The following is a 27,245-nucleotide window of genomic DNA, read 5'->3' as shown; positions in this document are numbered from 1 at the left end:
GCCCCCGCGGGAGCGCGCGGACAATGAGCGGGGGCCGAGCGGCGGGCCGGCGCCGGGCGGTGCGCTGGTACTCTCGCGAGAGCAGGGTGAGCGGCTCCCACCTCTCGCGAGACCGAGGCCGGCGGCACCTCCTTCTCCTCCCCCACCCACTCCCGGCCACATCCACTCCCGGAGGGCGGGGCGGCGGCAGCGAGCGGCGCGGAGCCGAGCGGAGCGGGGGCGGCCACCGCCGGGCACGTGAGCGGGCGAGCGGGCGGGTCGTGGTCTCGCGAGCGCGGCGAGACGTGCGCGGGGCTCGCGCAGCCGCCTCCCTCAGTCTGTCCGTCCCTCCCTCCCCCGCCGCTGCTGCCACAGCGACCGGGAGGCGCTGCCGCCGCGCTCCCTTCCCGCCGCCTGCAGGTAGGAGCGGCGCTGCGGCCGCCCCCGGCCCGCTGCCATATTGGGAACTGGCGGCCGCCGCTCTGTGAGGAAACGGGAGGGAAGAGGGGGGGGCGTCCGTTAGGAACGGGGGAGGGGGAGCGCGGCTGGCGCGCGGCAGCAGCGCGCATGCGGGAGCGGCGGGCCCGGCAGCGCCCCCGCCCGGCGCACAGCGGCACTGCGGCCGCGCCGCGCGCCCTCCGGCGGCCGCCAACAAAGCGCCGGGGCTCCCCCGCGCCCTTCACCGGCAGCGGCCGGGCTGGGGGCGCGGACAGGGGGCTCTTCTCGGCCGTTGGGTGTTCTCGGGGTGACCCCGGCTCCAACCGCGCTTCACCCGCTGACTGAACTTCCCCCCGCGCCGAGCGCCCGGCCAGCGCTGCCGGGTCCCGCAGGCGGCCCCGTCCCTCCCCAGCCCCCCGAAAACGGCCCCTGGGCAGCCGAACAGCGCGTCGGTAACGTCTGAAGGCCTTTAGTCCCCAAAACCTGCTCGTTCCGATGTTTTTCTGGCATTCAGAGTTAATGAATTGACTGCTCTTTCTGCTCAGTTTCACTTTCATATAATTTCGGCTGTGGTTACAAATCATGCTGCAGGGATTTTTTTTTAATTTTTATCTCTCTGTGGTGATTTAATAACTTTTCATGTTTTTTTATATACGTGTTTTGTTTCCAAAGTCGAAGTGATGAGATATTACGTTCACTTACGCTGAAAATAAGCCAGAGTTAAAAAGAACTTTCCGAGAACCCGCAGAACTGCTTTGTTCTGATACATGAAGCATTTATGCTGTAGAAAGAAGGCTGAAAAATCCCGCTTTTAATGTGTGGCTTTTTTCTTTACCACGAAGCAAACCTTTGGGAAAAAAGTATCTGCTACTGTTATAAAACAATTGAATAGTCTTTGTTCTTTTTACTTAGCCTTAAATTCTTCAGGTTTTGTTGCTGTCACTGGAGTAGGTGGTCCTGACTTCCTGGAGTAAGATAAGTAGGGAGCAACTCTTTTTGGAAATGTAAGTCACTTAACGCAGCCTGTGTAGTTTTCATGCCTCAGAAGAGGAAAAGGCAACGTTTTTTGATACTTCTTTGTTAAGAATCTGTTGATCCAGTGACTGAGCCTGAATTTGGAAACATGTTAATACACTGAAAACTTTAATATGTTAAAATCGTATATTATTTTTTCAAAATGTACTGGAACATATGTATTAACATTTTTAATGTATTACTGAGAAATCAGTGAACTTCTGTCTTGAGTTTTGTCAGAATAACCACACAAAATGATTAATTACTGAATTACATGGAATAATTTGTGTGAGGATACTGGCACTTGAGCCTTGTACGTGTGTTTGTTTGGTGGTAACCCAATATCTGTACTTTTACATTGTGTGCTAGGTAAGGAGGTGAAATCTGAGTGACCAACTAAAGAATTTGGATCACTCCCTTATGATTCTGGTGAGGTTTGCCACATCATGAGCCTTTTCTGTGTGGCTGTTTTAGGGAAGCCATCCGAAGTTACTCTGTATTGAAAACTTCAGTTTCGGTGTTTTGCAGGTATCTGGGTGTTACATACATCCCCACACTAAATGGGGGGAAGAATAACCAAGAGAAATTCCTAAATGCATCCTTAAAATGTGAATATCCACGTTCCTTAAGGTGAAAACTGGAAAACAGTTAAGGAGCAGGGAAGAAGAGTCAGTCTTTGAGACTGCAGACAAGATTAAGGATCCCCAGTATTATTATCAGTACAGCTGAAATGTGATTGCTACCTGGTTTATTTGGGGCTACGCTTAAATAAAGATGCTCGCTAATTTGGTGGGAAATAAGGAATGTCTGCTGGCGTTCTCTGTGACTTGCATACATCTCTGCTGAGAGTTTTGGCGAATACAAAGATATTTTGTAATCTAATACTCAACAGTGCTCTAGGTAGCTCAGCAAATTGAGGGAGAAACTGTTCTAAGCAAAGCCGTGAAGAAATTATTTCCATTTCACTATGTTAATTTAGGAGTGTGTTTTTGTAGCCTCTGTGCTGCTCGCATTCTTCCTCAGTGCTCTAAGTCAACAAATCTTGAAAACAAAAGCAAAAACCTCACAATATTTCTGAACTAGTTTAGTTCTCAACTGTTCAAGTTTTATTTTGAGCACTGAAGCACAGTCCCTTGATTCTTCTCTGCAGCTAGATACATCTCAACAACTACATGCAAGATTTCAGCTGGGAAAGAATGCAGGTTTATCACAGCTCTGGAAGTGCCTGGAGGCAGACTGGAGGCAGACTTAACATTCACTGATTATTCATAAGGCTTTTTAATCACCAGATCCGAATACAAAAGTGTGGTGTTTTGTTTTTCTGTTTTAAAAATTATAACATTGGTTCTCTGTCACAGCAATTAACTCTTTGTTTTCGATCTGTCCGTGGTCACGTTATGTGTGACCTATTTATTTTTAAAAAACATAGAGTTTTGGTGCCTGTAAGGCTATTAATCTCCAAAATGGATGGAAACGAAGAGTGGTGATGTTCTCTTGCTTTGCCAAGTGCATGAATGTACAGCAGTTGCTACCAGAGCTTCCAGGCTGTGATCCTGCGTCGTGTGCGGTGACTGTGGTTTTGGCAGACCCCTGCTGTTGAACCCGCTCTGAGTGGCTTCAGGGAGCTTTTTGTGCCTTCATCTCGCTGTAGAGCTGCAGCTCTGCTGGCAGTGACAACGAGGGGACCCACCTGTAGTAGGAAGGTGTGCATGGAAGCCATAGAGGTAATTGTGTGTTCATGGAGCAGTCAGTGCACAGAACGGTGGTTATTCTGTATCTTCTGGGCTGATTCAGTTTTCTCTTTCTAAAAAATCCCATTTTTTTGCCTCCTCTCCTCTTTGTGCACTGTTCCTTGTACACTTTTTTTCCGCTTCTGTTGTTTCTGTAAAGGAATAAATGCCCTTCTTAGTAAAGGATGCTTGAATTTAGTATATAATGAACAGAAATAAGAAATTAGTGCCTTTTACATGGCTTTTTTCTGCATTCAGATGTTGAAATCTGACGTTCTTTTGAGAGTCTTAATTGCTAAACTGGTAATTTTAATTGCCTATTTGTAAATAAGTCTGTTTCCTATGTAATACTTCTCTGTCCTGAAGCAATCCTCTGTTACAGTAACTTCAGATCTCAGATTATTATGTGCTCCTCTGATCAAGCAAGTCACTGAGATGAAGCTGAACGTAAGGAATGAAACTCTCCTGGTTGTTCTGCAAGGCCTCAAACAGATTGTTTAATCTGGGCACAAAAAAAGCATGTGCCAGGTGCTGCTTAAGTTTTTGAGGTTATGGCCTTTGAAGATCAGTTGAACAAGATAAGTCATTTTCTTCCATATGAAACAGCAGTATTAAGTAACCACTCTGAATACGGACACCTGAAATGGGCAATAAGCTGCATTTTCTCCATCTAAGGCTGCTGGATAATTCCTCCTTTGCCTTTGGAAAGACAGTGGCCTCTTCTGTATTGTCAAAGTAATCCTGTAGTCTTGAAATCCACAAGAGTCATTCAGCAGTTAGATAACATCTGTTCTCATTGCCTTGCAAGTTCCTGGGTTTACTACCATTATTTCCCAGAGCAACATAGGGAACTATCTGCCTAAATTTTTCACTTGGGCTTCCAGATCTCTTCCATCCATAACCTTTTTTTACCGTGACACATTGGAGACGCTTTTGGCAAGAAGTGTATTAATTCTTCCCTAGAAAAAGGGATTGCTGCGCCAAGTGTAACTAAGGAGGGAGGGGAAGAAATCTCTTTAGATTTTTATCCCAAAAGCAGGAATTGTGGGTGTGAAACTTGTTTGAGACTTTTTTCCCAAGGGTGTGCAGCCTTCCAAAGTCTTGTGTTGTTACCAACTGGGGGGGTGTTTTTCAGCTTGCAGATGACTTTGTGTTTTTACCATAATTAAGTTGAGTTGATCAAATTTGATGTAATTTTCTTTTGAAGTGAAAGTGAAACTGACTAGAAAGTGAAAAGAGTTATTCTCAATTTTTGAGACTTTTCTATAAATAGTGCAAGAAGAATGGGTAAAAGACGAATTGTTCTATGAACAAGATTAGTGTTAAAGCTATAATATATATACACAAATTTTAAAAAGAGTGGTAGAAGGAATAGGTAGCTAAATTATTTTCAGCCTACCATTCCATAAAATATGGTAATCTAAGGTTATCATGTATCCCAAGAATTCACTTAATTAAACTACTTTCAGGAACAAAATTAATTTTTATGTGGAGTTGTATAAGTTTTATTGAAAAGAGTTTATAATCAATTCTACACAAAAAGAAAATCCTTCTATAGTGTTTGAAAATCAGCCTTATTTTGGCCTTTATTTGGTAGCAGTGTATCCTGTAGGATTCAAATTTCTTATTTTTGTTGTCTGCCTTTATAGAAAACTCTTTTGCCACTTGTAGATATAAAGTGTTTTTTCATTGTCCACATTTGTCTGGAAATCTAGTAACATTTTGACTTTCAACTTATTTCAAGGTTGCTTTATAATATATATTTTCAAATCTTAATATAGCCAAATTTCTGTCCACAGATCTTTAAAATGTATATCTGTCTGTTCCCAGAATAGCTGAAATTACATGAAGAACAATTAGCATAACGCTTTCAACTTGGCTAAATCCCGTCTGGCTCTTTAGACAGCTTTGCTCAGTCGTACTCCTCTTGTTGCTGTGACTCAGTTGATGGCACGAGCGCTTCAAACCCGGCTTTGGGAACCCGTCTCTATCAAATACTGACATGAAATCTTTCAGAAGTGATCACCGTAAAAAATGCCGTTTTAAAATCACATAGTAAACCTGACCATGTGGAAGTTAAACGTTCCTTGGTATGATTTTTAGAGCTCTTTCTTCACCTCGTTTTGTTGTTGTCTTCGTCTGACTTTAAAGAACGGGGACAGTTAGGAGTAGAGTACAGCAGTAACTGCAAGATGACAGCGATGTGATAGATCGTGGGTTTTGAGGATAAATCAGAAACTTTGTAAGTACTCGAATATTAATTAGGGGTAGGGCAGTTTACTGCCTAGCACACCAACTGCCCACGTTATATTCTGTCTTCATCACGCAGTCGTCTTACTGTCCCATTTCATCCTTTTTCATAAGATTGTCCATCCTTGTTTCTTTGCCTTTTTTTCTCCCGTCTTTGTTTTTATTTTCCCTTTGCTTCTTTCATCTCTGGGTGTTTGCAGCAGCAGCACATCGTGGATCTGTAAAACCTCCGTGTGTCCTGTCACCAGGATCTCTGCGGCCCAGGTCCCAACCAGACTGGGATGTGATGGGTTTTGTTCTCTGCTAATCTCTCTGGAGCAGCAGACAATGAACTGCCAATTGAAACTCGTGACAGGAGGATTAGTGAGCATCTGTTCAAAGGGAAAAAGGGTATTTTTGAAGAGTGGAGAACTTTCCTGGTTGAGTGAAAGCTCGAATAGTGCAGCTCTGTGTGTTAACAGCAGGACGCACCTGCCTTTCCTGACCATGTGGTTCTCTGCTGAATCGCTGTCGGGGTCTGGTTTGCAAAGCTCTCTGAATACCCGATTTTATGAAGAACCCAGTAAGTTCAGTTTCAAGCCATTCTGTAAGTGTGTAAATGGCCTAGAAGGAAATTTAGATGTAAAAATGGGAGGAATGAGGATTAACTTGTAAAACTGTCATAAAGTGCTTTGAAGATTACTGAATGTATGTAAGGTAAGACATGGTACCCAAGTGCATATTAGTGTTTTTCTCATGTTTGAACTCAAAACAGTCTTGATTTTTACACTATGGTTCTTAAATGCTTTCTCTTCAGGTGTTCTTTGGTGTGGTCAGCTTGGCCCGAATCTCGCACTTAGAATTTGCCGTGTCTGCTCTCCCTATATTCTTGTTTTCCTGTTTTCCTCTGAAGCTTTCTGCAGCGCTTTTCTGTCTTCTGCCTCAGATACTTTTAAACTTACTGCCATCCCCGTGTTTCTCAATCTCTTGCTCTTAACCAAATGGTATGCAATTAAGCTTACTTTAAGTGGCTCCAACGTATGTGGACCTTAAAAGCATAACTGAAATATGAGTTTAGATGTACTGATAACAGAATATGTAGCAAACTGTATAAAGCGTTTCCACAGACAGAGTTCTGTGAGGGTTTTGTGTGCTTTATGTATCTCTCACAGAATCCATTATTTTTCTACATAACTACATCATTTGGTAACATGCTGCTACTGAGAAACAAAACCCAAGTGCATTTCAGCTTCAAGTAGAAAAAAACCTTTCCATGCTATTGAAACAGGGCTCTGGATTGAATAGGCACTTGGGGTAGGGACGTGCCCATAACCTTGACCTTTTTTTCTTCTGTTTCCAGTACAAGAGAAATTACCTTTTGCAGAACTGGTCTCTTCAAGGAACAGTCCTTGCTTTCATTTTGTCCTTTCCATTCCCTCCCAAATGTTCCTGTTCTTCTAGAAGCTGATTTCATTTGGAGCTATGCAATTTGTGCCTGTTCTTTTTTTTCCCTCAAGTGATTCTGTGTTTTGTGTGCATCTAAGTGGCAGTGCTGGAGAAGCAAAACTGCTCCGCAGAGATTCGAAACTCAAAAAGGGCTTTACCACATTGAGGACCCAAGAATAACGTGTTCCTGGTGGAATGTTTCTATGTGTGTTGACTTACTTTAAATTTTGTGTATCTATCCCAAGGCTGAAAGAGTATGGGGAAAAGTATTAAGTTTTTTCTGCTCTGCACTAAACAAAATGAACATTATGGTACAATGAATACATTGCATATAAAACGCTGTGGATATTGAAACACAATTTTGTTAAAACTTCAAGGAAATGCAGTTGAACCAAATATTTAAATACGAGGTTAGGATTTTAGTGAAACATGGGGCAGGTATCTCTTATGAGGATTGTTCTGGGATCTTTAACTACCACATGTGGTCATGGTGTCAAAGTGTTTGGCCTGAACCAGGCAAGAGTGCTGGTGCCATCTCCTGACTCACCAGGGTCTCTTTCTGCAGGGCCAGGGCTCTCCTTGGCCCTCCCATCCCAGCGCTAAGCCTGACCTTGTTTAGCTTGAGGTCTGAGAGGCCAGGCTGATGTCACAGCTGCATTATAACAGAATAAAGAATCCCTTCCTAAGTGCTGGTATCTGGATAACTGCAATTTGAACAAGAGGTCTTGTTTACTTCCTGCAAAATTTAAAACTTATTTTTCTTGTTCACATCTGTCTTCACGTCAGTAATTGGAATTTTACTCCATAAAGATTGAATATGATGTTTGGTCTTATTTACCAGATCTTACAGCAGAAACTTTTTGCCCAAACTTCAGTTACTTTTAACTTCCTTTCGTCATGTTCTGTGGTGGTTTAGGTTTCATTTTCAAATATGTATTATATGCCAAAGTCATCTTGGATTCTGTGGGCTTAAGTTTTTTGTGGTCTTCTCACAGACACAGTACAGTTATGTAGGGTATAAACAAAACCATTAATCAGAGATCAAGGCTTATATGCTAGTAAACTCTCAGACATCCCAAACTTCTGAAATTCACTTGTCTTCGGTATGAAAGTAGCTTTTTGTAGAAGAAGAGTAGCATGTATAGGAAGCACTACTGTATTTTACCTGAAATAATAAATGCAGGTTCCGGGTACCTCTTGAATCTGTTAAGTTACGTAATAAAAGCCTTGTAAGATTGAGATCTTGAATGTTTTTAGATCAACATGATGCATAAGTTGAAAACTGCATCTGTTTAAAGGGATTTATGACTAAAACTGCTTGTTTTTCTACAGAATTGTCTGGTGTTTCTCAGCTTGAAGAAGATCTGCAGTCATTATTGATCCTCTTTCTTGGCGTTACCATTTTCGAAGTGAAGTTTGCCTAGCTTTCTAGTGTGAGCTCTCTTTTCAGCCATCTTTAAGAAAAAAAAAAAAGGAAACAATTTTTTGTGATCCATAAAGTAGACGAGCGATAGTTCTACAATGTCCAAGTCATTCCAGCAGTCATCTCTGAGTAGGGATTCCCAAGGTCACGGGCGTGAGCTCTCTGCAGGAATAGGCCTTCTTGCTGCTGCTACCCAGTCTTTAAATATGCCAGCATCTCTTGGAAGGATGAACCAGGGTACTGCACGCCTTGCTAGCTTAATGAATCTTGGAATGAGTTCTTCATTGAACCAACAAGGATCTCATAGTGCACTGTCTTCTGGTAGTACCTCTTCCCATAATTTGCAGTCTATATTTAACATTGGAAATAGAGGTCCGCTCCCTTTGTCTTCTCAGCACCGTGGAGACGCAGACCAGGCCACTAACATTTTGGCCAGCTTTGGTCTGTCTGCTAGAGACTTAGATGAACTGAGTCGCTATCCCGAGGACAAGATCACTCCTGAAAACTTGCCTCAGATCCTTCTACAACTTAAAAGGAGGAGAGCTGAAGAAGGTTATGGTAGAGATGGCAGATCATCCACACGGGAACCACCGTACAGAGTACCTAGGGATGATTGGGAAGAAAAAAGGCATTTTAGAAGAGATAGCTTTGATGATCGTGGTCCTAGTCTCAACCCAGTGGTTGACTATGACCATGGAAGTCGTTCTCAAGAATCTGGTTATTATGACAGAATGGATTATGAAGATGACAGATTAAGAGATGGAGAAAGGTGTAGGGATGAATCTTTTTATGGTGAGACTTCGCATAACTATCATAAATTTGACAGTGAGTATGACAGAATGGGTCGTGGCCCTGGTCCTGAGAGATCTCTCTTTGAGAAAAAGAGAGGTGCTCCTCCAAATAGCAATATTGAAGACTTCCATGGATTCTTACCGAAGGGTTATCCCCATCTGTGCTCTATATGTGATATGCCAGTTCATTCTAATAAGGTGAGTTATGCACCAGATACTTCTATTTTCCTTTACGTTGTAGTATCTGTTCTGTTTTTACCTATTTCTTTAATTATTTCTATAGCCTGGTTGCTTTTGAAATGATCTGAAAGTTGGTTTGAGAGTGAAAAAGGCACTTGGTTTATTTACAAGGTAACTGTTAACAAACATTGTAAACCAGGGCTTTACATTAATGTATTTTGTTTGCCCAGATTGCTTAACTTCAAGTCAAACGGCTATCATCTACTGGGATATCTTATTTATATTTTACATCTACATGGTCTCTTAAACACAAACATCTGGCATTCAAGCAGTTTTGGGGTGGGTTTTTTCATGTTTTGTTGGTTTGGGGGGGTTGCGGTGTATCTACTGTGCTATTCGGGAAGCTAGTTTCAGCTCTCCTCCACATCTGTCTTGATTGCGGATTTATATGTAGTTAAGATGCATTCTTGCACAGTTCTGCTTTTTCCCAGCCTAAAGGGAAAGAGTTAATGTAGAGCCCTGGAACGTATTTGCAAAAGTAAAAAAAACCCACGTTTTAGATTAGCTCATTCTTGCCTTTTTAATTTCACTTTAACACTCTGTATCTCATACTATGGCTGAAATTTGTCGTCATTTTTCTCCTTTTTCACTACTTTCTTAGACACTTGAGCCTCACTTTTTATTGTCACATGTTGCATCTCTCCCTGTAGACTCAGCAATCCGTCTGCTGGTGCAGAACCTGCTCTGTGTTCCTAGCAGTGCTCTTTACTTGGATCTTCGGGTATAGCCGGCTATGCTGAGACTTCCCTCTTAGTTTATTCACCACTAGTTCAACTCTCCGCAAAGGCAGCAGGTTACTCAAAACGGCCTGTTGAGTCAGCTGGTATTTTCAGAGCCTTCTCACTTTCAGCTTTTCCAATTTTACTCATCTTGCTGATTTTTCAGTGTACTAGGTGATGTAATTGGCTAATATGGTGCCACCCTCATCACAATTAGTGGCTAATTAGCTTGAAGGCCTTCAATTGAAAATATAATACATGCTATTACCGTAAAATTGAGACAATGTGGAATTGCTGTTACTAACCGTTTCTTTACAGTTACCTCTCAAAAAGCGCTGCTTCTGTACATCTGATCTTTTGGAAGCACGAGAATTATTCTGTCCCTGCCAGGAAACGATCAAGCCAGTGTTAGAGCACAAAGTGTACGACTGCAGCTGATCTGACAGTTATGAACTCGTGTTGCTTTAATTACTTTTTATATAAAATAAGCACAGTAATTCGGGTTTCTTGTCTCCTGTATTTGACGTTTATTTTCATAAAAGGTTTCAAGTGTTAACAGTTTAGATGGCATGCTCAGTTCTGTAAAAGGACTTCGTTTGGTTAGATTGAAAGCATTAACTTCTGAGGCCCTTGAAGATGGCAACCAGTAATCCTGTAAGTAGGGTTCTTTTTAGCACTTTATTTTAAAGCCTCGTGGTTCTTAGTTTCCTTTGGTATGAAGATCTATTGAAAGGATATCCAACATGAAATATCTTTCCAGGTATGAGAAATACCAAATTCTTTTGACAGAGTAACTTAAGTGGCTGGCTTCTTCTCTAACATGTAAAACCATCTTTTGGGGTTTTTTTAGGAATATGCTTTGACTTAAACTACTAGTGCACCATAAAATATTTGAAATGGGATCATCTGTTTTCTTACAACCCAAGGTTGGGCTTTGGTTCTAGTCTCACAAATCATGTCACCCCAAGAATTCTTCTCTTTCTCTCCTTTTTTCCTCTGCTTTGCATACCTACTAGTTACAGAATTCCATAAAATTGAATCAAGTAGAACTTTTAAAGTAATCTGATCTGAACCAAAATTTATGGAAAGCAGAAAGGGAATGCTTTTCTTAGCTGGGACAATATAAACTTACTGCAGTATCAAAATGTAATTTTCCCCACCTTCAAATAGAAATTATGGAGTATTTTTTTTAAAGTGTGTCATAACGCAATGTGTGGTTTAAGCCTGACCGAGGGGTTAAACACCCTTGGTGTAACTTAATCTGCTAGACTCGTCCTCTGTTTTTTCTTCTTCAGCAATTTTCTTAATTGCTTCTCTAATTCAATGTGATGTAATCAATGTAATTCAAATCTTAAGATGCAGTTTGCTTTGTGTCTGTGAAGTAAATCGTGCCCTAGTTTTTTTTAGGTATTTTGTCAATCCCAACCCCTTTATCAAGGAATGAGGCATTAGGTGTGGAGGGATTGTGCTCTCTGCCAAAGAGAAAGGCTGACGCAATGTGAGCAGTTGAATTTGGAGGTTGAACACTTGAAACGGTGATACATCTCAAAGGGAAAACGTGGCCGTGTCCCTAATAGAGGGCTGTCTAAAATTAGCTACTTAAATTTGGCCTAATTTTCTGAAGAACAATGTGTCCTCCTGCTTGTATCAATTGAGGCAAAAGGTAAGCTGAGTTTTAAGAAACTCGCTTCAGATTTTCTCTGGCTTAACTTTGGGCGTTCACGTTTGTGTGTGTAAATATGGAATGCCCTGGAACCCTTCAGATTGGGGAGGGGCAGGGACCGAAGGGAAGTCCCTGTGAAAAATTGTGTTTAATACAAATTTAATAATGTAGACATGCACTGTTGTTCCTAAAACTTTCCCTAGGGGGAAAAAGATAATAAATCCTAAGTTATATGCCAGATCTCCCTTTTTTGCCAGTTTAAAAGTGTTTGAACTGTAATGAGCATTACATGTCCCCAACTTTGGCTCTAGTTTGCAGATAACTTCTACTTCAGTTTATAATATTAAATGACATGTTAAGACAGCCTTAAATCCTGTTGTATCAGGCAGAATCAGCCACCAAGGCTTTACAGATAGTGCACCCAAAGTCAGAAGGTTTTTTAGTGTTTAAAAGACAGATTTTTAGTGTAGTACTAAAACTTGTTAGAAAGTTTTGAACTGGAGAAACTTCAATAGCTTTGCTTGGGAGTTTTGGTTTTTTATCTTAATTGCCAACGCATTTATTAATTTATAGTTTCAGAGCCTACATCTTGTGCAGTTAACAAGGAAAAGTGGTGCTCTCGTTTTACATGATAAAATTACTGAAGGTTTCATCTCGCTCCACGTTATATTTCATGTATCATGGGGTAATATTGGAGCGTAGCTTAATGACAGCACTTCACGGGAGACTTTAAATCCAGGATTTTCTCCTTTGGTGGAAAGTGTAAGTTGGGCCTTTAGCATATGGAAACACTACAGTGATCCTCAGTAGTGTCTCGTATCCAGAACGGAGCAGTCCCCGTGCCTTCTCTCGTCTTAAACAACCAACCCCCTTCAGAATCAATAACCCGCAGAGAAAAAGTAGAAAGCCCTCATTCCTTTCTAGTGCTAAAGCCCAAACTAGAAGGAGTTTTTCTGGCTGATTTGGTTTAATTCCATTATTCCTCCTTAGTACCATCTTGATTTAGATCTCCTTTTTTTCTTTATTATTCCCCTCAGATGGTCGGATATTTTTATATGTCACCTGTACACTCGTAGTTTGTCCTAGCTATGCACTTTCATTGCCTTTAGTCTTTCCTTTCTGATTTCCTTGCAGTTCCTTGGCTTCTTTATGGTTCTAAAAACTGGAGTGTTTAGTTTAAATGCTCTTTAAAAGTCTGAGGAATGAAGCAGAGAGAGTGGAGGAAATTCTAAAATTACTGAAGGAGAAAACTATCAGCATCAGGTTGTAGAAGTTGAAGTTGTGATGACACACATGTGCTGTAGCAGTCACCTGGGTGAACTTTGCACCTCTGAGGCAGGATCAAGCCCATATAATGTAAGATATTTTCATCAGACACCTTTTCACCCAGGTTAGGAGTTCGGAGGTAGGTCCAAATTCAGTGGCTCTTTACAGCACGACAAAATGAGATTTGTATTATCTCTGCCTCTATTTTCGATACTTCAGATTAGAAGGTGCTGCACTATGTAACATTATTTTGTTAAATTGGCTTGCTGCAGGTGGCTGTTAATTTTTAATTATTTACTTTGCTGCAGGAGTGGAACCATCATATCAATGGAGCGACTCACAGCCGACGTTGTCAGCTGCTGCTTGAAATGTAGGAATTTGAAGTACAGTAAACATTCCTGTGGCGTGGGGGCAAATACAACTACAGAATGATCAATTGTGTTGCACAAAACAGGTTTATAAAACACGCTGTGCCCTGTAGGGAATAGAATCATGAAATAGGTTGGGTTGGAAGGGACTTTTGAAGGTCGTCTGGGCCAGTGTCTGAGCACCCTCGGTGTCAAAACAACTTCTTCCACATGTTCACCCTGAACCTCCCCTGAATAAAAACACATAGCTTAAACAGAGCATCTTCAGGACAAAAAAGGGATCTCAGTTCATAACTTTTGGATCCTACTGATCAACATGTAACATGTTTAAAGAGCTGAATCTCAACAGGGGGGGTATACTGTAATTTTTAACTTGTCACTTGTCTAAATTTTTAATGTAAAACAAACTGCAATATGCATTATAAATTATCAGGCATGTTACATATCGCGAGAAGCTTCTCATTAAGAATAGCACTTCTGTCAAGAGATGCTGCTCACGTCTTGTCGCGGTCAGTGTTACCGTGTCTTTTATCTGTGCTGACGTGGAAAGGTATTGCCGCTTGTATGGAAGTTATTGCATAGGTAGAGATTCTCTTCTTCTTACCTTTTCCTTTTTTTTGTGTGTCTTTAAGATACCCAGAATGGAATCCTGACAGTGATTCAGGACATGGAATGTAAGTAGTAGTGAATTTTACGATATTTGTAATATTTTGTGTGAAGCAGAGGATGTTTTTAACACTTGCTGTGAAACGACACACCTTTTCTTCACCTGGATACCTCCCTTTATTTTCTATGGGCTGAAGCACAGCAGTAAAAGTAGCTGAAGTTAACTTTGTCTTGGCTGCTCTGCAGAAGTTAGGGGTGTTTTTGAGACTGATTTTCGGTTTAAAATGAACGTTGTTTTTTCCCCTCTTTCTAGGGGTGATCCCTTTATGTTGCAGCAATCCACAAACCCCGCGCCAGGGATTCTGGGACCACCACCACCTCCGTTCCACCTTGGAGGGCCTCCTGTTGGCCCAAGAGGTAACAGCGGCTTTTACAAGACCTAAATTCTTGTGGGTTTGATTCTCTTGGTTTTTCTTGGCTTATTTTATTTTTTACCAGTGTCTTTAAACAAAAAAACACTCACTTTTTTGAATGGCAGAACCAAAATACTTCAGTCCCTCTGTGGCCAAAGACTGCTACTCTGATCCCTCACTATCACCTTCCACCATCTGCTAACTGCATTATTATGGCTGTTTTTTTAACTGTGTTTGATTAATCCACATATTTTTCCCCCGTCTATAAGTTTTTAGTGTCTGTCTTTTGTTGTTTTGTTTTTTTTTTTTTTTGTGAAACTTAAAATAATTCAATGTCCTAAGTGTTTTTTCCCCCCCTTAATTTTGTATAGATTTGACAAATAGATGTAAATAGCAACTGAGAAATGGGAAGATAGATGGTGTAAGCCTCTTCTTCCCAGGAAGGCAGGCTAAGAATCAGGTTCTTGCCTGAAGTTGTTGCTTCTCCCCTTTTAAATGGTTCAAGTGACTAAAAGAGCAAAATGAAGTCATTTACATAGGTATCCTGACAGAGTGTAAGTATTTCAGACTCTGTAAAGGCATTTTTAGATGATAGATGCGTCCATACTTAATTTCATTAAAATAATACCGTTAGTTTTTCAAAACGCCTCAAACTTGACTTTGAGCCAGACTGTCTGAAAGGCTTTTTTCAGGTGTTTCCGAGTAAAATAAGCATTATGGTAGAATTGAGTTTGGGTTAGAAGCAAAACTAGGAGTCTCTTCCTACACCAAAAACCTCGGTTGTACAAAATGTATCTTTGTTAAGGAGATCTCGTATCTTTTGTGTATGAAGATGTTTTGCTATGGCAAATCTTAGTCTAAAACAGGAGACAGTTTTCTTATTTCTCAATGGGTTGATTCTCCGCTGTTTCTGCACCTCAGTCCGTGCAGCTCTTTCTCTAATGTTGAATTGAACAGGATGATCAGGAAGGAAGCTCTGAAATAATTTAAGTCTTGTCAGACTAATGAAATGATTAGTTTTTTTGAACTTGATGCCATTCTGTTTTAGTATTACAAGTGACTTGAATCTTTTAAGAACTTGTGAAAAGACATGTTAGTACCAGTCTTACAGGTTGAACTAAGCTTGCTCATTCTTTTAATTTCTTAAAGGAGCTGGAAATGGAAATATGCAAGGACCGAGACACATGCAAAAGGGCAGAGTGGTGAGTATTAAAAATTTGGTGTGTTTTCTTGTTTCTACAAACCCACAATTTTAAGTACATATGCTTTTTGTTTACTTTTCTGAAGATCTGTTTGAATGAATGGATTGTCTTTAAAAGGCTTTATTATTTATTTGTGTGGAAATGCTGACGCTTTGCTGAAGGTTTCGTTGTGCCGAGTACTCTACAAAATATCTGTTCTAAAACTCCACCGGCCATATTTAAACACTCTCTTTATTATGAGCATGCAGAACGGCAACTTTGGCACGGCAGGCGTCTTCCTCTCTGGAAATCCCCAGAGGTTCTGTGCCGTTCTATATGCATCTCGTTTTGGTTACCGCTGAAGATTTAAAATCAATAAGTAAATAAATAGTAGAGCAGAGCCTTGCAGACTTTGTTTTTAGGTTAGCTGATGCACATCTCCTGTTCATGTTGTGTCCGTATTCTTTGTCTTCAACAGGAAACAAGCAGAGTTGTTCACATCATGGATTTCCAGAGGGGAAAGAACTTGAGATACCAGCTGCTTCAACTTGTTGAACCATTCGGAATAATTACAAACCACCTGATTCTAAACAAAATCAATGAGGTGAGATGGGGCCCTTCAGTGCTGCTGCCGGCACTGCTCGGTGTCTTTAGTGTGCTTAATGGCAGAGCTTAATTGTTGTGAAATGACTTACTTGACTACCAAGCAAGATGACACCAAGGTCACGTGTGAGAGGAAGAGTGACTGCTGAGTTTCTTTCCTGAAATGCTGTAATACTGCGTTTTAACTTAAATAGTGTAAAAATCCTTGGTTTTGGTTGTTCGTAGCTTTCTTGAAAGTACACTCTGCTTTCAAAATCTGTTCTTGTTCTAATATACTCTGAAAACTTATTTGGTTGTCGTTTGTATTACGCAATGCCATATTTTGAAGTGTGGAAAAAGCCAATATCATAGAAGAGAAAAAACAGGCAGCAATTGAATGTGTTGGATCCAAATCTAGGTGGAATGTAAACCAACCAAATAGTTCTGTTTGCGCGCCTAAATAAAGTATGTGCCATTCCTGCCAAGTTCCGCAGGGCACTTCAAGTTGTAGCCAAAAGGCGGCTTTTGTTTTTGATGCAGCTGTTTTTACAGGAAAGCAACGAAGACCTTGAGGTTAAAAATAATAATAATAAAACAGTACTAGTTCCCGAAGGAGTAGCGCTTAATTTGTTTGTGTGATTTCAGGCATTTATTGAAATGTCCACTACCGAAGATGCCCAGGCTGCAGTAGAATACTATTCCACAACACCCGCGCTGGTGTTTGGTAAACCAGTCCGAGTCCACTTGTCACAGAAATACAAAAGAATAAAGGTAAAACATTCTGCCTTATTTTAATCTGGGGCACTCAGTGTTACAAGGCCGTTGCCTTGAAGTTATTCTTTATGTACTTCTCAGCCGTATCAACTGAATCAAGGGACAGTCACTAATGTATATCTTATGTAGTATGCACTACAAAAAATGTAATACCCTTTTAAATTTTAGAAGCCTGAGGGTAAACCTGACCAAAAAAATGAGCCGCCAAAACCAGAACTTGGCCGTGTGATTCACCTCAGCAATTTACCTCACTCTGGATACTCCGACAACGCCGTCCTCAAACTGGCGGAACCCTACGGGAAAATTAAGAACTACATCCTGATGAGAATGAAGAGCCAGGTGAGTGAGCGTTGCAGTGCACACGTGTGACGATTTGGAACTTGGGTTTTTAGCTGTGAAGAGCTGATGTGCCTTTAATGGGTGTGTGTGCAGACTTGCTGCTCTAGCACAGACATGGGAATTATTGGGGGTGTAGGTGGTGTTTGCTGTCCAGCTTCCTGCACAATGTTACTGTAATGGGAGCTGCATGTAAATTAAAAAAAAAGAAAGAATAGACCTCAGCTGAGAAGGTATATTTAGCATTGAGGCTTATTTTTTTTTGCTATGCAGATTTCTAGGAGTCTTAGAACATTCTTAAGGCTGAGAAAACGTTACCTATGAGACACAAATATATACCACTACTAACATTCCTTTAATTACCTCTTATTTTTCGTTCTTTAAACAAAGGCCGTTGCGCTGTGGCTCTCTGAACTTTTAAAAAACCCTGAAGATATTGCATTGCATGTATATAGTAAAGTGCTTTGGATGTGCATGTACAATGATTTCTACAAAGTATTTAGTTCTGTATTTGTTTTCAGCTTTGCTGTCCCAGTTTGTTGCTCCCTAGAGTTAAATAGGAAATTCCAGTGCTTTTTCAGAGTGATGAGTGCCTGAATCCCCTAATCACAGAATCACAGAATGGACTGGGTTGGAAAAGACTTCCAAGATCATCCAGTCCAATTCCAGTCCGTTTACTAGATCATGGCACTAAGTGCCATGTCCAATCTCAGTTTAAAAACCTCCAGGGCCGGTGAGTCCAGCACCTCCCTGGGCAGCCATTCCAATGCCTGACCACTCTCTCTGCACAGAATTGCTTTCTAATCTCCAGCCTCAATTTCCCCTGGCAGAGTTGAAGCCCATGGCCCCTTGTCCTATTGCTGACTGCCTGGGAGAAGAGCCCAATCCCCACCTGGCTAGAACTGCCCTTCAGGTAGTTCTAGAGAGTGTTGAGCTCAGCTCTAAGCCAGTGCTTGGAGAAGTCACAGTCACCAAGACAAGCATTGTCCCCCCGCTCTAGCTGGGCTATTGACAGATCTGGAATACCTAGGAGAAGGGGAGCTAATGCATTAATTATTGTGATGCTTCAGGAATAAATCCCAACAGACCCTGAGCCATGGGGACACCAGCAGCTGGCAGGGAGGTGGCTGCAGGACACTGCAAAAGCATCGCTGAGCTGCAGACCACACCAGCCACGTCTCGGGGGAAGACGGGCAAAGTATTGCTAGAAAAGAAACTAGGAAAGCAAGTCAGGGTTGAGCAGAGTCTCTTCAGAAACAGACAGTAAAATCACAGAATCACAGAATGGACTGGGTTAGAAAAGACCTCAGAGATCATCAAGTCCAACCCTTGGTCCAACTCCAGTCCATTGACTAGATCATGGCACTAAGTGCCATGTCCAATCTCAGTTTACAAACCTCCAGGGCCGGTGAGTCCAGCCCCTCCCTGGGCAGCCATTCCAATGCCTGACCACTCTCTCTGCACAGAATTGCTTTCTAATCTCCAGCCTCAATTTCCCCTGGCAGAGTTGAAGCCCATGGCCCCTTGTCCTATTGCTGATGCCTGGGAGAAGAGCCCAATCCCCCCCTGGCTAGAACTGCCCTTCAGGTAGTTCTAGAGAGTGCTGAGCTCAGCTCTAAGCCTCCTCTTCTCCAGACTAAACAAGCCCAGCTCCCTCAGCCTCTCCCCATAGGGCTTGTGTTCCAGTCCCTTCCCCAGTCTTGTTGCTCTTCTCTGGACCCGCTCCAGCACTTCAATCTCTTTCCTGAACTGAGGGGCCAGAACTCAAAACAATACTCCAGATGTGGCCTCCCCAATGCGGAGCACAGGGGAAGGATCACTGCCCTTGTCCTGCTCACCATGCTCTTTTTGATGCAGGACAGGATACCATTGGCCTTCTTGGCCACCTGGGCACACTGTTGGCTCATGTTGAGCTTCCTGTCAATTAGTTCCCCCAGGTCCCTTTCTGCCTGACTAATGTTACACTTGGGGAGTGAAAAACGACTGGAATCCATTGTGTGACCCCCAGGAAGTCCTGGCCGACCTTAATTCAGCAGGAACATCAACCCCCTTGCTGTCCAAGCTGTATGCAGAAACAGCTCTTCTCTATCTGTCCATCATCCTTTAACCCAGATGTGTTTTTAAAAGCTTGTTCAGCAGATTTAGTAGTCACAGGCTTGCTTCTTGGAGGGATCCCTTAAAAAGCATGGCAGACAGACGAGCAAATGCTGCCTTTCTGTTTAAGGCTTCTCTCAAAAAATACTGTTTAATTTGTTTAATTTCAGAGCTTTCTATGGGACAGATATTACTGAATTGAAAAGGTGGGGTATATAGAGCACTTCGGTAAATGTAAAAATGTACGGCTTGGAGAGGATGGATCTAGTTATATCTCTCAATTTTGTTTCAGCGTTTGGAAATGCTGTGGTTTAGGTTAAATAGCTTTGCCTGCAGAAGTGTGGTATAGTTCATAGTCATTGTTAATGTGTATTTTCATCTTTTCAGGCTTTCATTGAGATGGAGACCAGAGAAGACGCTTTAGCCATGGTTGAGCATTGTGCCAACAAAGCGCTTTGGTTCCAAGGCAGATGTGTGAAAGTGGATTTATCTGAAAAGTACAAGAAACTGGTGTTAAGGGTAAGTAGTGGGTTTAGGTTTCTAATTGTAGTCGAAGGGGTAAAGTGAAGTAGAAGACAGCTAGTGCTTATTGAAAATTTGGAAGGATTTGCTTTGGTATTTTCTGAACTACCTGAGCGCAGTTACTTGGCGTGAGTGGTGTTACGAGGCCTAGAACAAAGTACAAGGATTTTCCTTTCAGATTAAACAAAACCCAGACAAATTGAGATATTTTCATTAAAATCTAAAATGTTCCGTAATGTGGGTTCTTTTTCTCTCACTCTCCTCTGAAAGTGATCAGTGAGTAAAATCAAGGCGGGTGGCAGAATGGTGTCCTCAGGCATTCGATACTTAGTTCTTTGCTTTTCACAGCTGCTGCTGGTTTTGTCCGTTTTGTTGTATTCTAGTATACAGAAAAAAAATGAAACGTTGGTAGTTTAAGGAGGAATCCCTACCAAATTTTACAACAGAACATGTTTCCTGTGTTGTTTGCCATCCAAAACCTCTTTCCTTTAGCACCAGGAAGCTTTTTGATCCCTCTTGTGGACACGAACCCCCAGCTACCTGTATAGATTGCTAATTTTTAAAAAGAAGCTTTGTCAAAACTTGGAATGTAACTGCACTTTGCATGTGTAGCTCATATCAAGGAGGGAGGTGTTGGCCAATAGTGGTTTTTTTGTTTGTTTTTACATAATACCAGGCTAATAGTCTTGCAGTTGAATTTCTCTATGAGCCTATGACATTAGCTAGGAAAGGAGGAGCAATCTGAACTGTCAAGCTGTCTCAAACATAAGCTTTCTATTGTGGAGCATGAAGGAGTTTTACTATTGCAACTGATAATGCACCGAAAGTGAATGCTTTGTGCAAATTCAAATACTTAAGCAATGCATTGCATCGTTTTCCATGTTGCTGCCATATGAGTGGAACTTCCTATTCGGTAACTCATAAAGAAGTGAAGTGTGGGTCTGCTGAAGCTTTCCATGTCGCCCACTGCTAACGCCGGGGAGAGGGGAAGAGTCACACTGATTTGTGCTGTCCGTGAACACGGGTTGTTCTGGAGCGGGATGTGCCACTGAATAACTGATAGTGACTGTGAATAAAGGTGGGATTTCTAGGTTGGGAAGGTCCTGTCTAACAGAATAGCAGGTTGCTACCTGTTAGGTGGTAAAAGTACTTGTGGATTAAGGTCGTTGGGAGTGCTTGGCTAGATGGTGCTGTCTGGTCTGAATTAATGCTGTGACTGTTGTGTAAATCATCATTACTGTGACTTACCATTTTTTAAAATTTCATTTTAGATTCCAAACAAAGGAGTTGAACTGCTGAAAAAGGATAAAACTAGGTAATTAACTGTTGCTAAAGCATAAAATTGTTTAAAAGAAATATGAAAATACCTTACCCAGAGTATAGAAATTATACAAAAGGAGTTAGGCAATGTCTGAGATCCAATTATTCTTTGTTGTATCCTGAGATGAACTGTTTCTGGTGCTACCTGCCCTCCTCTTCAAATGCTGGCGGTTTCACAGCCTCTTCAGGCAATCTTTTCCAGTCCCTAATTAGCATTGCCTTCCTTCAGTTTAAACCCGTGAGCAGTTGTCCTGTGTTGTAAGGACTGTTTTTCCTTGCAGCCTTTTGCATATTTCAAGAGTGGGATCTTTCGCTCAACCCTTCCCTTTTTGAAACTAAAACACAATCTACTTCAGGCTTATCTAGAAAACTATAACTACCTCTTTTTAGGTGTTTCTGGACTCTCTTCAGATTTACAAGCAGGTATTCTTTATTCTTTGCAGAAAGAGAACGTATTCTCCAGACAGCAAAGATTCTCCAAGCGATAAGAAATCTAAGACAGATGCTGCTCAGAAACCTGAAAATGACGGTGCGGAAGCTAAAGCGAAAGAGGAGAAACAAGACGATGCCGCTGAGCCATCGGGCACTAAAAGCAGCGAACAGGCTGACCCAGACGAGCCGAGTTTGCTCCTGGAGTCGGAAGACGAGCTGCTGGTGGACGAGGAGGAAGCGGCAGCGCTGTTAGAAAGCGGCAGCTCGGCGGGGGATGATGCGGATGTCGCCAGTTTAGCTGATGTCACTACCGAAGAAAAAAAGGAGACAACTGATGATGCGACCGCCAAAACCGAGGGGAATGTTGTGGCCAATCCAGCAGCAAAGAAAAAGCTTAAAAAGGTAATTGTATAGTAAGACAAGGTTTTCCACACAGGTACCTAACTTGAATAGCACACGGCAGTGTTCTGCTGCAGAGCTTTTTCCGTGGGTCTTTAAGACACTTGTGGCACACCTGTCTGAAGAGAAATGGCTGTTAAAGTTCCTGTGGAGAAAGTGGAAGATCCCATTGGATGCAACTTGCACATGAAATGAGTTACAAATCGCTGTTTCTGTTTTGACAGCAGTATTCACTTGTGGGGTTCTACCCATGTTGCTTCCTGGAGGTTTTCTTGCCTTTCTCTCTGCCCTTTTAACACCAAGCAGCCAGGGACTGGGTTTTGCCCACAGCAGTTTCTTGTGAGACAGGCTCTGGTTACTCTTGAGCACAGAATTGTGACATTCAAAAACTGATTTATTTGGGCCTTGAGGCTCATTTAGACCTGGACAAAATTGTTTGCATATCTTTATGCTTAGCTGAAAAGGTGGACAGGTCCATTTGTGATTCGCCAAGGCCCATTTCCAGTTGAGAAAAAATACTCTGTCATAGGTTATAGGTTACTTGCTGTGAACTTTTTTCCTCACCAGATGATCCCACACTCATGTGTTTTGGGTTTTATCATGTTTAAATCATATGCAGTTGTGTGGAATAGCGAAGTTGCAGTAACGTTGTTGACTTGGAATGTTGCTTTGCACAAAAGGCACATTCCTTGTTTTGAACAAACATAGTGTGTGTGGTTTTCAGTTTGGGGGATTGTTTTATCAGGAAGTTCATTGTGTGGTGTTGGAATCAATGCTGCCAATGCGAATACACTGCTTATTTCTTATTATGAGGGTATTTTTTGTTATAACTAACTCGAAACTCAAACCGCCTTCCTTGAAAACCTGCATTCTTAGAGCACAGGTGTGAAGCTTAATCTGTTTCAGTCCTACTCAGATTGCTTGAGTAACATTTTGGATGAGTGAGGCAGGTCTTGAAGGACAAATTGAAGCATTTTTCCAGGGAATTTGGAAAAGATGTTTCTCTTCTGAAACTTAAGACAGTTGGAGGGGACCATTTAAGAATAAGCTGACATAAGGAAACGGTTTTCTCCACAGCGCTACGTGGGTGGCTTTCCGCGGAGCATGGAAGGTTTCGTCACTCTGGATGAGGTTGGTGACGAAGAAGACTCGGATCATCAGAAACTCCGCAAGTCGGGTTTGGCACTAAAATCTGCTCCCAAAAATGATGAGAGTTTGGCAGAGATCAAGGTCGACAAGATCGAGGAGCCGGAGCAGGAGAATGAAACGCTAGAAAATGGAACCAAACCCGAAGATAACTCGAAGGCTGAAAACGTTGAAGCTTCTGATCCCACAACAGTGCAGGATGCTGAGAAAAACACCCACGAAAACACAGACACCCAGGACGAGCAGGAAACAAAGAGCGTCCAAGAGAAAGCTCTTGTTCCGGACGAGTTTCGGATCGGGCCGTACCAGCCCAACGTCCCTGTGGGTAAGGCTGTTTCCGTTCCCTTCAGACACATCGCTGTGCATCGCAGTAGCATTTCTCATTTCATTTGCCTTTTCTTTCTGGCAACATGTTGCCACTGAGCCTTTCATTTTAGGGCCTCCCGCTCTCTCCCCCTTCTTCGCTCCTCCCTAACCTCCTAGTATTTGATTTCTTTTCCCCCCTTATTTTCATATATTTCTCCATAACACTTTCCTTAGGCAGAAATTAAATTGGAAGAGGTATATTTTAGCAACACATATTCAATTAATAACACAAATCACAGTAGTGGTGTTAGTTTAGATTCATACTAAATAATCAGAAACCAATCACAGAATGTTGTTAGTTCTTTTGAAGGAACCAATAAAATGGACCCTTAATCTGAAAGGTTTAAATTTTGTTTTAAAAAGCCTGCACATATTTAGTTACTACCAGGCCCTGGCTTGACTAAACTAAGACAAGGACTTTTAAAGATAAAGCAGCTTTTAATGTAAAGTGAATTATGGTTTTAAGATTTAGCTGAAATGACATATGACATGTAGAGTAGATCTCTTAGTTTATTTTGTGGTGTTTACTTCTCTAGGTGTGAATTATGTGGTACCCAAAACAGGGTTTTATTGCAAATTGTGTTCCCTGTTCTACACAAATGAAGATGTTGCAAAAAAGACCCATTGCAGCAGCCTTCCTCATTATCAAAAGTTGAAGGTAAGGCAAAAACTTGTTCATTTTAAATGGTGTGATTCTTTCCTGGGGGAATAGATCTGAATGAGAATGGGCTGAGGAAAAAACAAAAGGGCTTTCAGGCAGTGGAAATTGGCTTATTCTAGAACTCTATCTGAAGCCAGACATCTCCAAGACTTCATCTGCTGAAAATAATCTGCAGGATACACATTTTAAAGATGGGCTCTAGCAGGTTTTTGTAAATTCGGATGAAAGAGGGCATTGTGATTGAAGGCCAGGCTCAGAAGTAGTGGTGCAGAGTAAATACAGGTAACTCAAATCCTTCCCGTTGGCCCTTTGAGGGCTTTTTTAAACGGGTCAACGGAGCTTAAGATGTTATATATTAAAAAACAAACCCATATTTGCAACTTCTGATTTTGTGAGCGTGTTTTACAGTTAATTGGATGAGGTATCACATGATTGCATGGCATGAATGATAACGCCGCTTTTAAATGCCACCCCGAGAAAGGGAAATCCTACACAATGTAGCAATAATAACACAGTGTTCACATAAATTGATTTGATACCCGTCAGTGACTGAGCTGAAAACAAACGCGGGGGGCTCTGTAGAAAAGAAGAAGGTGGCGGCTGGGACTCCAAACATTTGCGTTCTCCCTTGGAATAAGGGAGTGATCATAGGGAACCCTAAACAAACATGCAGGGCCCTGGGAGGCAGATGGCACGGATAAATGGCACAAAGCAAACACCATTAGCAAGGAGTAGGTCAAAAAATCAATTCCCAGGCAGAATCCTATAGCAAGAAAAACCCACCTCATCCATCACCCATAGCTTTTTTTTTTTTTTCCCCTTTTTATTTTAATTTTTCCATTGAGGTACCTGATGACAGGACTTTAAAGCCTTGATGTAAAAGGGGAAGGGGGGAAATAACCTCAATGTATTAACTCACTGAAATGCAACATGATTTGGTTTGTTTATTCCGTGGCACAAATGCTTGAGTGGCTTTCTAACATTGGAAGGGTTTTAGAATCGGGGAGGGAAGGGCGAAAAATGCACATTTGTAGCACAGTGACAAGGCGCTTCTCCAGCGGGAGCTTGTCGCTGTGACAGCAAGAAAACGAACTAAATCGATGAACTGATGTTGCTGCCAAATGTCATCGAGTGATAACAAACCCCTCAAGAGTTCCAAACCGCCCCATCTCTAGGGAGGGGAGATGGTTTGGCTCTGGCTTTATCAATGGCAAATTCCCAGCAGGTAAGTGGCACAACCGCTGTCACGAGCCCAAGATAAAATTGAAATGAATTGCTGTTTGGAAGGCAGGACCGGCAGGGCTGGGAAACACGTGTTCGGTGACGTATGGATAACGTGCGTCCCAGGAGCTCCGGCGCATGGAGAAGCGCCGGTCTTAGTTGTGACCTTTGCAGTTAAAAGTGACAGATTTTCCAACTTGAAAATTTAATTGTTGATGTTGTGACTGTGAGAAACTCTTGAAATACCTGCAAAATACCATCACTTTCTCTCAACAGAAAATTCTGGATAAAATGGCAGAAGACCACAGGCAAAAGAAAGAAGCTTAGAAGGAAGGATGGATGTAAGGAAAAGAGTGGCTTTGTTTTTAATGTTTATCTTTTTTAAAAGCAGTACAAGTAGTAGATGGAAACACTGTATTCCTTTTTTGTTTTAGTGCGATACAGTAGGCATTAGAGGTCTGTTCATGTGTTTCAATGTTGTAGCAAAAAGCAGACGCAGTTAAGTTAATGACAAAATTTGTTCTTAATGTGAGAATGGCAACAAGTTTTTGTTTTGACACTTCAAGCTATTAAAGAAAAAAAATCTCGCACCCTTGTGGAAAGCTCGTCTATGGGAAGAAAACTTCATTTCAGTTACGACTTTCAAGCTTCAGAAATTCTTTCAGTTCCATTCTCAATAAAAGATAAAATAAAAATACAGAGTTATTTCTTATGTAGAACATTCCATATTTCAGTCTGAGCCTGGCAGGTATTTAATTTAGAGTGCAAGGCTGTCGTTGCATTTCACTTTTGAAAAGTCTTTCAATGTAAGTTGCATTTTTAAATGTTGACCTGCAGTTTCTTTTAATGTCATTGCTGTTATATAGCAAATAGCAAAATTAGTGATTAGCTTTACAACTTTGTGATTTTTTTCTTTTCAAAGCTCTTGATAGATTTTTCCTATTCAGCTCTTCTGTGTATTTTTAGTGAGAAGTAAATGCCCGTTCTCCTCTGACCAGTATTATTTCCTTGAGCTCTTCCTGCTTTTACTTGAATCCTGTAGCTGTTGTACATCTCGAGTATATTCAAAAGCAGCAATTGAGTCCTGAAATGTACAAAGGTATCTTTATATTCTTCACATGTAATTTTTTCATACCCGCATTTTAAACCCGGTTTTGTTAAAATCTGGTTTTGCGTCAAGAACCTTTAGATCTGTGCTCTTAATGTACCTGCACATGTGAGATGTGAACAGGAATTTGCATGTGTAACCCGTGTTTACCTGTAGTTTTTGTTATTTACTGCTTATTTGTGAATTCGGATTACTAAAGTGATTTACCAATAAACAAAGCTAGGCAGCAGTGATTTGTTAGAGACGTTCGGCATGTTAACCAGTGTGTCTACTGAGCTCTTCATACCAAGTTTTGCATGTTTAACACCTGTGATTTAGCAGCTTATGCGTAACTTTTCTTTCCCTTTCCTAAAACCTCTTTTGTTTCTGAGCAAATTAAAATGTCACTTGTTAAAACACTGGTAGGTATATTCTGCTGACAGTTATTTCTTGAGTTTTACGGTGTCTTTGTCAAAGCTGAAGCAGCATCACGTGGATAAAAGGGACGAGGGACATTTCTTACATGGTGCTGAGAATGGTTTTCCAGTGTAGGAGGCTGAACCTTGGGGAAGTGAATACAGACACGAGCTGCTGTGTTTTGTGGAAGTCCTGAGAACTTGTCTTTCCTGTTGTAACTTGGTGCTGCTGCATCCTCACAAAAAGGGGAGGTGGGTGATCCCTTCTGTGTAAGAATTTAAGTGTAACTTCAAACATCTGGCAGCACTTCCTCTGAAATGCTAATCGGCAGCTCATGGCACAGACTGCATTTAAACAGCATCTCCAAATTAACGCAGTGACT

At 41.6% G+C, this 27,245-nt stretch overlaps 1 protein-coding gene across 5 annotated transcripts; it reads left to right on the top strand.

The window, feature by feature from the left end:
- Positions 1-26,868, top strand: MATR3 (matrin 3). Of its 5 annotated transcripts, XM_082063896.1 has the most exons (15): positions 259-399; positions 8,169-9,248; positions 13,247-13,308; positions 13,939-13,980; positions 14,226-14,329; positions 15,475-15,527; positions 15,985-16,110; positions 16,734-16,859; positions 17,031-17,201; positions 19,680-19,811; positions 21,086-21,129; positions 21,578-21,968; positions 23,043-23,436; positions 24,014-24,135; positions 25,636-26,868. In XM_082063896.1, the coding sequence occupies exons 2-15, from the start codon at positions 8,358-8,360 to the stop codon at positions 25,684-25,686; spliced, it is 2,709 nt and encodes a 902-aa protein (XP_081920022.1). In that variant the 5' UTR covers positions 259-399; positions 8,169-8,357; the 3' UTR covers positions 25,687-26,868. The 5 variants fall into 5 exon arrangements, with proteins under 5 accessions (XP_081920023.1, XP_081920025.1, XP_081920022.1 ...); XM_082063897.1 differs by lacking the exons at positions 259-399; positions 8,169-9,248 and adding an exon at positions 1-86; XM_082063899.1 differs by lacking the exons at positions 259-399; positions 8,169-9,248 and adding an exon at positions 220-233.
- The last annotated feature ends 377 nt before the right edge of the window (positions 26,869-27,245 follow it).

This window comes from Streptopelia decaocto (genome assembly GCF_964273445.1).
Source record: "Streptopelia decaocto genome assembly, chromosome: 12".
Taxonomy (NCBI): domain Eukaryota; kingdom Metazoa; phylum Chordata; class Aves; order Columbiformes; family Columbidae; genus Streptopelia; species Streptopelia decaocto.
This window is presented reverse-complemented; position numbering and strand designations above follow the sequence as displayed.

Bases quoted from the DNA above. Each gene is read 5' to 3' on its own strand.
- MATR3 (XM_082063896.1), top strand. From the start codon at position 8,358: ATGTCCAAGTCATTCCAGCAGTCATCTCTGAGTAGGGATTCCCAAGGT. The intron at 14,330-15,474 runs GTAACAGCGGCT...AATTTCTTAAAG, and splicing joins GCCTCCTGTTGGCCCAAGAG to GAGCTGGAAATGGAAATATG. The intron at 21,130-21,577 runs GTAATTAACTGT...TATTCTTTGCAG, and splicing joins CTGAAAAAGGATAAAACTAG to AAAGAGAACGTATTCTCCAG.